The sequence below is a fragment of the Coturnix japonica genome, chromosome 32 (assembly GCF_054131305.1).
Source record: "Coturnix japonica strain WE chromosome 32, WE-NBRP24, whole genome shotgun sequence".
NCBI lineage: Eukaryota > Metazoa > Chordata > Aves > Galliformes > Phasianidae > Coturnix > Coturnix japonica.
The window spans coordinates 4,962,628-4,974,076 of record NC_140694.1 but is presented as its reverse complement, the minus strand read 5'-3'; the positions used below and the strand labels follow the sequence as shown (position 1 = coordinate 4,974,076).

Here is an 11,449-nt window from a genome sequence, read left to right as displayed (position 1 = left end):
TACCAATGAAAATGCTGAATGTTTTGTTTTTCAGTTTTCACAGCTCTGTTTCAGAATTTCTATGGGAGTGATGTCAGTCATTGCTGAGTTGATGTTGAATTGTGTACTGTCCCATATGTGCTTGTTCTGTTCCACAGCAGTCAGATGTGGTACCTGGTATGTCACAGTAGTTAGCGATTTCATCGCTTGCTTTTATGGTCTCTTAAGGATGACTTGCCTCATGCTAAAACAGAAATTGATGCCATGAAGAACTGAAGTCATCAACGTGTTTGCCCATTGGATCACGTAAGAGAGACACCAAAGAAATATTTATAGTCGTAGAGGTAAGAAATAGTTTCTGCTTTCTGTGCTGTCATTGTTACTTACCTTTCTCTGATACTCTCTAAATGCATTTTCAGATAACCTTATCTTACAGGGAAGCTGTTTGATTGCATTGTTTCTAAGGACCACCTTTTGGAAGAGGAAGCTCCAGTCTTTTTTTGACATATTGTTTCAGCAATTGCTTCTGTTCACAGTCAGGGTTATGCCCAGAGACCTCAAACCAGTGAGCCTGAACTGCAGTCAGTCTTCCATAAATAATAATGAATGTGTTTTTATTTTTCTGTTGGGAGAGAAAGTTACAGTACTCCACTCCATTCCAGTGGATTGCAGGAGAGAACTTAAGGCGGGAGAAGTAACACAAAGTAGAACTCATGGGTTGATTGAATTGATAGAATTATTTACTGAGATAAAGGATAATAGTTATGATGAATGCAAAAGCAATTGCTCACCACCTACCAATCAGTGTCCAGTTAGCCTCCTAGTAGTGGAAGAGATTTACATGAAGTTCTACCCCCTTCAAAACTCCTTCCACAATATGTCATATAGTATGGAATATCCTTTGGCCAGTTTAAGTCAGCTGTCCTAGTTCTGTTCCTTCTCACTTCCTTGGGCTCTCAGCTGAGATTGACTGTGGCTCTGTACAACGCTGCCTGGCAGCAACTGTAAGCATCACTGCGCTATCTCCATTGTTTCTCTAGAATGAAAACGTAGTATTAAATCAGACACTGAAGAAAATAATTCAGTTCCAGCTGAAACTCAGAGAATAACTTGTGCTTAGGATTCTTTCCCTACAGGAAATGTTAGATAATTATTGCTATTTGGTACTGTGTTCTGTAGCTGAGCTGGATTTTGTTATCCTTGAAGAAGTATCTTCCTCTGAAAGGGGAGTAAAACATGATGCTCCTAATGAGCGGAGCAGAGACACAGATCTGATCTGAGTGTTGGTTTCCCATTTTTGTGATGCTCTTTGCTGCAGTTTGTATCTCGAGAGAAGCCCTTGTGGTGTCAGTCTGTTGTGTAACCTGCTCTAGTTTTGTGCCTCAAGGAAGAGTGATCCTTTAAACAAATGGTGGCTGTACAGAGGGTATGGGGTGAGATGCATTCCTCTGGCCCCATCCAATGGATTTTCTGTCACTGAAGACATGAAGCACAGGTTAGGTACTGGAAGGCTTGAATATTTCCTCACCAATAGGTTAGAGCTTGGCATTTTGTAAGCTGCTGGTATCTCTCAGTAAAGCAAATCATTACAGCACGAGCATTTTCCTAGGCATCTTATGAAATCCCTCTATCTAAGGCTACTGGAAGGCACTCTGAACAAAAATCATTCTCCCCAGCTTCTCTTCTCTGAGTGGGAGCTTCAGCCCCCTGCACAGGCTGGAGGTCATCCCCAGAACTTGCTTCAGGTTGTTATCCTTCCTGGCCAAAAACCAGATACAGTATTGTAGATGTGGTCCAGTGAGTGTTGAAGCAGGAATGACTTGTCGTGGTCTGGTTGTGCTGCTTTTTAATGCAGCTGATGATCTTGTTGTACTTCTTTTCTGTCAGAGCACACTGCTGGCTTGCATTCAGCCTGTGGTCTCTCACCACTTGTCCTCCTAGTTCCATACAGTTCGGTCTGTTCATTAAAATGTTTCAGTAAGTTGGTCTGGTCCTACGAAGCAGTATGACTGCAGTAAGCAGTGTACATGGTGCGCTGTGAGTACTGCACACATTCCTCTTGGCAGCTTGTGGAACAGACATTGTGCATTGTTTGGATTGTGTAAGCATTCCTGTTGGTCTCTTGTGATGCTTACCTTCTTAGAGCACCTTTCCATGTTTGGCTCTACATATTTTGGTACCTTACTTGTTCTGTTTGGCTTAGCAGGGAAGGTCTTCTTCTGAAGCATCCTCAGTCTTGGTCTGGGCAGCATACTTAGAAATGACATGGACGTTACATGAGTGGGTGATCAAAGGGGGAAAGATCTCACCTTTCTGATCTGTTTCCTTTTAGAAGACAGTCCTGGAGAGGATTTGCTTTCCTTGTTTCCTGGAGACTTGGATTCTTAGATGGTTTTGACTGCAGCTATTTCTGATGTTAATTCCTTTTTCTGTACTTTAGTAGCAAAGTGCACGTGGAGTGCTTTGGAATTGTCTGAAGTTGCCAGGTTGCTTGTGATCACATATGTAACGTGGAGTTATGTGTGGTGCCAGTGATAATTCAGTGTGATGAACTTGAAGGCTTTCAGTAGAATTGCAGCCCTAATAGAAACAATGACTTGAACTCTGGAATTCTGTGTAAAATCATTAGCTAGCTTGTGGTCCGGGTCTTCAAACCAAAGGCTATGAGGTGCTGCTCTTGTTGACACAGGCTGTGAAAGATGACTTGAGCTCTAAGAGTAATTTCCCTTCTGCTCTTGATATGAACGTCAAATCCAAAATTACAGTATTAAGAACATAATATAAAAGTTTTTGCTGCTGGCTTGTGGACCTGCATTAGCTGTTAGCCATAGTTTGGAACTTGCAAAGCAATCATATTTAGATTTTAGTGATGAAATCTTCTAATGAAATCTTCCTTTTAATTCTGCAAAAGAATCTCAATGGCACATTTCTTTTCAGTCTGAAAAGGCTCTGACATAATGAAGATGTGCCAGACTGCAGCCATGTGCCAGATGTGTTTGGATCCATGGAATTTTCTGATGTAGCTTCAGTGTTTGAAGAATCTCCGCTTGATCTAAATACTCAGAGAACAAAGCAGGTGTGTAAAGATGTAGTGCTAGTTTCTTACAGAAAAAATATAGCACTTAATCCAGAAATTTACTTCTCATTGTATATAGTGCTTACTCCATACTTCAGTATCTAGTAAACCTTGACCGAAGTAAGATACAGATTGAGCAAAGTATGTTAAGCATAAATTTTGGTGCCTTCTACCTGTAGGCCATGGTTCATTTTACAAGAACCCTAACTCCAGTGTTTGGTTTGCACAGAAATAGCAAGCAAGGGAACAAGTAAAGGAGTCAGTGAGGATTTTAAAACGCAATGGAAAGTGATAAGGCACAGTTGATAAGATTTTGGAGTTAGGTTGGATGTACACAGAGCTTTAAAGAGGAAGAATCTTCAGGAATAGTCAGCATGGATTGACCAAGGGCAAATTGTACTTGACCCACCATTGCTAGGTGAGCTTCTGCTTTAAAGCATCAAGCTGCATAAAGAAGGCAGTTTTAAAAGCAAGCTTACCAATTCGTTTTTAACCAGTGATTTTTTCAGGAAGGAAAGCTTTTAGATGCTGTTTGCTAATGGAAGATGGAGAGAGGAAAAGCAAGAGAAAGGCATGATGTGTGCATAGCCACCACATCCCATCTGCAGCGTTCTCCCCCTCTGCAAACGAGGAGCAGCTCATCAAGCTTGGTCTGGGCCATGGAAAGGGAGCATGCTAACATCTGGGCCAACCCAAACGAGTTAGTTCTGCAGGTTGGTTGTTTTCTGCTGTTTGTCTCACGTCCTCTTGCTCAGCGGTAGATTTGTTCATGTTCAGTGCCAACAGGAAACACCCAACAGGTGGGGTTTGCGGAGAAAGAGGTCCTGCAAGTCTTGTGTGACACCCATGGAACCGTAGCGAGGCTGCATGTGTGTAAAACACCAGGAATCAACAGAGGTGTGAAGGTGAGCTGTGGGCTGCAGTACCACAGGAAGGGATGTGTGTGCTCTGGGTTTGGATGCTTCTGTGTGTTTTAAGTGACTGAGATACCACTGCTCAGTCTGTTTGAGTGTATAGAAGAAGTGTAACATCCATTCTGATGGAGTATTGTGAACGGAGCCCTGTGGGTTTGAGACCTGCCTTTAAGCTTGTGGGCATCATCCAGGAGTTGGGGATGGGGCAAGGGAAGTTGGGGTGAGGGATGAAGCGTAGGAACAGAAACTTCTTCGGTCCATATTAACTCCTCCCTTTTTTGATTAGGAATCGATGTGGGTTTCTTTTATAAAGAAACAGACTCATTGTGAAGCCTGTGAATGAATTGATTCACGCCTGCTGATTGGTGCTGTTCTCTACAAGGAGCTTCAGTGGAAATGGACACTTCTGGTCCACTGTCTGGCCCCCTCCTATGTGCTCAGATCAGCCAAGTTGTCAAGGCCTGGCTCTTGGTTGGTGAGTTGTGCCAAGGTCAGAGAGTTGGATTTTCTGGGCTTTGAGACACGTCTTCAAGATGCACATTGTGTTATTTCTGATGTGTTGACCTGTTGAGGTCCAGCCCCAAATGAGGATTCAAGTACTACCACAGCAGGAATGGTTTAGATTGGAACTGGAATGCAGAAGGTTGGAGTCAGCAGGAGCAGGGAATCGATCATCCCCCTGTACTTGGCACTGGTGAGTCCTCACCTTGAGTTCTGTGTTCAGTTCTTGGCCCCTCACTGCAAGAAGGACACCGAAATCCTGGGATATGTCCAAAGAAGAACACTGAAGGTGTGAGGTGTCTAGAGCACAAGTCTTTTAGCAAGCACTATCTTAGAGGCAGCCTTGATTTCTCCAGCTCCAAGCTTTGTGCCACAAGAGCTCTCCTGCTTCTAACTGTGATGTGAGACCGTATGGAAGGCTCTGCAGAAGTCCTTCCTTTTCTTGACTGTATTTTGTGTGGCTTTGGACTTGTTTTCATCTTCCTCAAAGCCCTCTGCCCAATTCTGTGTCCTTCTCTGCAGCCATGAATTCAATATGGAGCAGGTTCCTGAGCTCAGCGTCCAAGACATTCACAGCGTGAGCTCCCTGTGTAAGATGTATTTCAGGGAGCTCCTGAACCCTCTGCTGACCGAGCAGCTGTATGCCAGGATCTCTATAAGCTCAGGGCAATGTCTTGGAAATGACACGTACCAGTTCCCTGGCCATCCTGGTTAGTGGTTGTAGCAGTGCCCCAACTCTGAGGTCTTCTTTCTGTTAGCCCCATGAGTCACGTCTTTGCCACATCCTGCCTCTCACTGATGGCACTTGTGGTGGTGCCAGGAGGTGCTTATTTAAGCTATTCACAATGGTTGTGAGAATTCCTTTTCCTTTGCTGTTCTCCTGCTATTGGTAGAATGGGGTTAATAGCAAAGTGGACTTGGAGACGAATGCCTGCTGCGAGGAGCTGCACTGTGCAATCAGGCTGTAAAGCTGCCCAGTGCTTGCACCGCTTGGCCTTGATGGCACGGGCTGTGTGTATAATCAGGAGGGGTGTTAACTCTTTGAAAGGGCCGATAATATCAGTTCAAGAGGAAATGGTTTTATGTTGAAAGAGGGAAGATTAACGTTGGATGTTAGGGGAAAGTTCTTTACTAGGAGAGTGCTGAGGTCCTGGAACAGGCTGCCCAGGGACGTTGTGGATCCCCCATCCGTAGAGGTGTCCAAGGCCAGGTTAGATGTGGCCCTGGACAGCCTGGTCTAGTAAATGTGGAAGATAGGTGGCCCTGCCAGGCAGGGGGAGTGGAGCTTCATTATCCTTGAGGTCCCTTCCAACCCGGGTCATTCTGTGTTTCTGTGTTCCCCAGATGCCTCTTGGAAGGCATCAAGTCTGCCTCAGTGCTGACCACCAGTGCACTGTCCCCATGGGACTTAATAAGACACTTGATTTCTCTGGCAGGGATCTGCTCGGTGATAAACATGCATGCTAAGAACTTAGCGATAGTGTGGGTTCCAAACCTCTTAAGGTAAACTTCTTCTTCCATTTCAACACGATGCTTAGTTCTGCTGTCCCCCAACCCAGGTGCACAATTTCTAGATGACAGTTTCTACTCACTTGTTTAGCTGGGACTGCTGTGTCTCTGATCATCCAGGAGAATTAGTGGCATCACATCAGTGGCATCGCTGTTTGCCCACTGCGGAAGTCTCCAGAGCCCAGCTTGACAGTTTTTGGCTACAGAAATTCAGACTTGGGGAAGTGACCTCGGGGAAATGACTTGTAAGATCTGCCTTTTCTTCAGATCCCAGCAGAGCCAATCTTCCTGCGCCAGCAAAGCTGCTTGCGTGGAGCTGCAGATACAGTCAGCTGTTGTGGAATTACTCATCAGCCACACAGATGTCATCTTCTGCTCCAAATCCACACCTGCCATGGGAGAGGGAGTAGGTGAGCATCTTCCTCCATTAGCTTGATCTTGATCTGACAGCTTCATCCAATCCAGGGCTTCTCCAAGACCTTTGAAAATTCTATTACTGTTGAGGAGACAGCAGGCTTCTGGGCTTAGATTAGAATATGGTGCCCCATTCCTGGATCCTTAGTGTGTCCAAACACAAACCTTACATGGAGAAAACCATCACTGCTGTTAAGATTTTTTGCAAGCAGTTGAAGCTTGATTGAAATGTGGCAGCAAAGCTTTCTGAAATCCCAGACCCCTAGTTTTTCTAGGATTTTTGTTTGCCTGTTTTTGATACAGTGAGCTGCTCTTAATTGTGGCTGTGTCCTTTGCCACGAGCATACCTCTGAGCACACGGTTATTTTGAGCTCCTCTTCTTCCAGTGTCTCGGATAAGCAAGTCTGAGAGAAATGCAGAACTGGGATGGCTGTGCTGCTGCTTCCTCCTCCATCTCACCTGTGGTTTTCCCTTGCAGGGCACAGTTCTCTGCCTGGGCCCAAGTCTGTGTGGGTGTCTCCATCCACAAAGCTGCTCACCGTGCAGGAGGCACAGGCTGAGAGGAGAGGCCAGAGCAGCTCTCCTGTTGCAACACGGAGCAGCAAGATACAAGTGGAGGAAGGGCCTGCAGCTGTACTGAGGAACTTCAACGCAATCATTGATTTTCCATCTGAAAGGTAAAGAAAGAGGAATTCCCTTTCCAGCCCCTATCATCATTGTTCAGGTGATTTCTATTGGTTTATTTTTTGTCCATTATATCTCCAAGCACTCAACTAAAAAACAGTTGCACTATGGGCTCAGTTCAGCCACACAAGGTGCCTTTCCTTCCTGGTTGGGCAGGCAGTCACAAGATGCAGAAAGCCACGCTGGTGTCTATCCTGGCCTGTTCTGCCTGTACCTGGAAACACTGGGGTTTTCCAGATTTCAGGGCCACGCACCTGAAACCAATTGCGCTTCTCCTGTAAGCAGAGCTGTTGGTCGGACTTGCTGGCACTAGAAATTAAAGATGGCAGTGAGCTGAGGCCAAGGAGGTGTTAACGTAAGAGTCAGAGATGCTTTTGAGCTTCCCTTATGGCTGCACCATTTTCTCAGAAAGCAGTTACGCCTGCCAGCTCCTTTCCTGCTGCTGAGCCTTTGCTCACATGCTTCGCATCTTGCTTGACACGGTTGAGAGGAATGTAGCCAGCAGGACTTGAGGGCTGAGCTGTAGGAATGGAAGCATCCTCTGCTGTTTGAAACAGAGCGCGTTTCTAGGCTGTGTTTCAGCAGTAAGCAGGCAGTGCCAGGAGTAGGGAACTGCTGGCAAGGGCTCGGTGCAGCTCTTCCCTCACCCTGCACCACGACTGCTCTCTTTTCTCTGCAGACCATGTTCTCCCGGCAAGAGGAAGGAATCACCTGCTGGCAGTTGGTGTTCCTGTTTCTGCCTGCGCAAACGATCCCATATGGCCAAACACCAATTGCAGAGCAGTGCCAGGGAGCCTTCCAAAGCAGAACGCGTGGTCCTGGCAGGTAAGGGTGCAAATCCAGCTTTCAAAGCACTGCTTGTCAGCAACATGGGTAGAATTCATGCTTTCAGTGGGCTTGTACGTCCTTCTGGCGTTCAAGCCCATACCTGACATCTTCAGCTGACCCCTGTTTTCCCAAAGGAGCCTCTGAAGCCTTTGCCTCCATGGGCAGAGGAAGTTGGATGCTAACCCCTGTGTATCCACTCCTTCCTAGGTGAATCGAGCTCTTGTGAACCCAGAAGAGCCAGGTCAAGTGCTGATTGCTCAGAGAGTGCTTCCATCAACAGAGACCTCATGGGAAGCACAAGTTGCTGCAATTCAAATGAGAGCCTCCCGTGTGCCAGCAGCGACGGAGAGCAGGAGGTCATTGTTCAGGCACTCATTTCTCCCAGCTCTGCTGAAGGGGCTGATCTGAGCCTGCCAGAAAACACAGTCACCAGCCTGGACTGTGGCCTGGTGCCTTTGCAGAGCAGCCCAGACCAAACACAACCCGAGTGCCCCAACAGCGGCACCTCCAAGCAGGACGAAGTCACTGTCACTGAGGAGCAGCCGAGCCTCTTGGAGGGGGACTTGGAGTCAGGCCTCTAGTCCCAGGCACCCGGCAGCAGCACGAGCTCCGAGCCACTCTCTCCTCAACAGCAAAGGATGAGTCCTGTCTTTCCAAGTGACTAAAGGCACGCTCATGCTCAGTCAACGGGATGGGGTGTTGGAAGAAGAAATGCTTAGAAGAGAAAATTTCCAGTGTTCATTTTAAAATATGGCATTTTTAAAAAGAGAAGAAGATAGAATAAGCAGATGTTGACAGATAAAGGGCACCTCATTAAATTTTGGGAAAGTCCATCTTGAGGAAACTTGGATAAGAGCAGAAAATAACTGTTTATGGATATACCCAATCACTAAAAATACCACCCTGAGTGCCAGCTCATGGCCCCAGACCCTTTTCTTCATTTCAAGAGCTGTCATCACAGAGGGCATCTTCCTGAGCTGGAGACCCTGAAGTAAAAGAATCCTTGGTCCTCAGTTAGTCCATGTAACTGATTTGCCTCGGAGCTGTGAACGTCACAGTGCACTGCTGAAAAACTGGCAGAGTTCCCCTGGAAACCCTGATTTGAATTCAGCAAAGTTCATCAAATCCAACAAGATTCAGAGGAAATGTTACAGGAACAACGAGTTGATATTTTCTCTGAAACTTCCTGGTAGGAGCACTAGAAATGTGGTCAGAAGTCTTTGTGGCATATGTAGGCCTCTTTTAAGAGATCAACATCACCTTTTGCAAAACAGAAAGATGTGGTGATTTATTCACATGAATACTGTGTCTGAACTCCACTTGTACCTGCCAAAGATCCTGCTACCTTCTCAGCTCAGTGAAGATTTGGCCTGCTGTATGCCCTGAATTATGGTATGGTCTTACCAGATTTTCCGAGTGAAATAACACATGACCAAACACTGCTCCTACTTCAGAATATATCCTGAGTTCATCCCACCTAATACAGACAGAATCATCTTATGCTCTGTTATTAGAGTATGAGAGATGGTTTGCATTGTTGACTAAACATACTTTTAGCACCTTAGAACCATAGAATATCCCAGTTTGGAAGGAACCCAAAAAGATCATCAAGTACAACTCCTGGATCCACACAGGACTACCCAAAAATCAGACCCTGTGTCTGAGATCACTGTCCAAAATACTTCTTGAAATCTGGCAAGCTCAGTGCTGTGACTACTTAATCTGGGGAGGCTGTTCCAGGGCCCAATCACCCTAAATCTTACTTCACTGATTCCTGAGAATTTCTTGGATGACCACGTTCCTATGTCATATGTATCCAGGTTAGATTGCATGAACCAAGCAGATCAATGTGATCTCATCCTCAACAATTTTGCATAAACCTAAAAGCACTGAGTTTTGTAAATGGGAAAGAAACACAAAGCAGACGCAGTTCTTATTCAAACTATAAAATGTCTAGGTGTTTCATGGGAAAAATAAATTTATATTGAACATATTTATATGTAAATTTTATTGTACAATAGAAATAAAAGAACATTAAAAACAATGAGAAACGTGCTGTTGTTTTATTCGTCTTCACAATGATGATGAAGAAAATTAAGTACAGAAGGATTTGGCCCAATATTCACTGACTTGTGTTGTCCCAGATTAGACTTCTCTAAGTGTAAACTCAGAGACCGAAACTACTGTCTTGATGTTCAGATGTCCTTTGCCGAAACCAGTGGGGTTGCTCAGGTGTGTATAGGTCTGTGGGTATGTGTGCAAGGACGAGCATGCACATATATGTGTGTGCACAGGGGTGTGCAGAGTGTTGGAGCTGCACAAGGACATTGTGGTACCGGTGTGTGCGTGCACTTTGGGAGTGAAAGGAAGGGGTTACACATGTGTGTCTAATGTCTGGACTGTGGCAGCAAAGAGGCTGCAGTGTTGTTCTCTGTAGGAAGAGGCCAGTAGTTGCCCCATGTCAGACAGAACCAGTTCAAGTGCTGGCCAAAGCTGAGTCAAGGAGTGATGCTGCTGGCACTTCTGTGATAACTTTGTTAAGGAAGGTTAAAACCACTGCATAGCATATGTGAGAGCTGTGAGCAAGAATGATGTGAGACAAACAGCCCTGCAGTCACCAAGGTCAGTGAAGAAGGAGGAGAGGAGGCTTAGTGGACATGGTGGTGATGGACTGATGATTGGGCTGGATGATCTAAGTGGTCTTTTCCAGCTCTCATGATTCTATCATTCTGTGACAGGTGATGTTAGTTTTGTTGACAGGTTCAGCAAGGTGAACTGGGACCAGAGGTACATCCCAAAACCTTTGAGTTGCTGGACTGGAGATAATCTTCCCAAAATAACTAATGAAAATAGTAGAACCATAAAAGGAATTTCTTTCTCACTACGAGAAAAAGGGAGGGATCCTTTGGCTAATGAAGGCCTGATTTGGCAAAGCCAGAGACAGTTTGCTTTGCACCACATTTATTTGACTTTCCAGAATGGTGTACTTACTTTCCAGGTATTTCTAAACAGTGATTTTTTATTTCCAAACATGGCTAACAGCAGGTTAAAAATTCTTTTCTTTGTTTCCTTTCTGCTAAGAATGAATGAATTTAATGTGGTCTTTTTCGTGCTTCCTTCTTTACGAAGGAGACAGCTGCTGCATCATGGCAAACAAACATTCAGATGGTTTGGAGAACAAGTCCTTACACAGACTACAGTGTACAGCAATAAAGGGCACACACAACAACATGCAAGACATTCATTCAGCCTCCAAACACTTCTCCCTGTTGACCAATTCAGAACATATTAAACCATTTAAGAAGGGCATTAAGCTTTAGAGTTGATGGGACGTTTTATACCTTGTACTTTTCTCCAACTCCCATAGTAAGCAAGGAAAAACAGAACAATAATAATAAAATCATATACAAAACAAACAAAGAAAGAAACATACAAGCAGAAAACGCTGACAGAAAAAGAATATACCTCGCAAGGTGTCAGGATCCTTTATATCTAATCCTCAAGGCAGAGGATGAAAGCTTTGTCTTTTCTAGGTAACTTGTGA

The 11,449-nt window shown here is 45.1% G+C and overlaps 1 protein-coding gene across 7 annotated transcripts; it reads left to right on the top strand.

The window, feature by feature from the left end:
• The first annotated feature begins 189 nt into the window (after positions 1-189).
• On the top strand, positions 190-9,949 carry LOC146755558 (rho GTPase-activating protein 32-like). Of its 7 annotated transcripts, none has more exons than XM_085525631.1 (8): positions 190-323; positions 2,917-3,055; positions 3,565-3,768; positions 4,256-4,663; positions 5,907-6,389; positions 6,872-7,070; positions 7,757-7,902; positions 8,113-9,949. In XM_085525631.1, the coding sequence occupies exons 5-8, from the start codon at positions 6,218-6,220 to the stop codon at positions 8,484-8,486; spliced, it is 891 nt and encodes a 296-aa protein (XP_085381757.1). In that variant the 5' UTR covers positions 190-323; positions 2,917-3,055; positions 3,565-3,768; positions 4,256-4,663; positions 5,907-6,217; the 3' UTR covers positions 8,487-9,949. The 7 variants fall into 7 exon arrangements, with proteins under 7 accessions (XP_085381757.1, XP_085381759.1, XP_085381755.1 ...); XM_085525633.1 differs by having other exon boundaries at positions 3,553-3,768; XM_085525629.1 differs by having other exon boundaries at positions 3,285-3,768.
• The last annotated feature ends 1,500 nt before the right edge of the window (positions 9,950-11,449 follow it).

Excerpts from the sequence above, each read along its gene's own strand:
- LOC146755558 (XM_085525631.1), top strand. The coding sequence starts at position 6,218 with ATGACTTGTAAGATCTGCCTTTTCTTCAGATCCCAGCAGAGCCAATCT. Across the intron at positions 6,390-6,871 it reads TGCCATGGGAGAGGGAGTAG|GGCACAGTTCTCTGCCTGGG; the intron begins GTGAGCATCTTC and ends TTTCCCTTGCAG. Across the intron at positions 7,071-7,756 it reads ATTGATTTTCCATCTGAAAG|ACCATGTTCTCCCGGCAAGA; the intron begins GTAAAGAAAGAG and ends TTTTCTCTGCAG.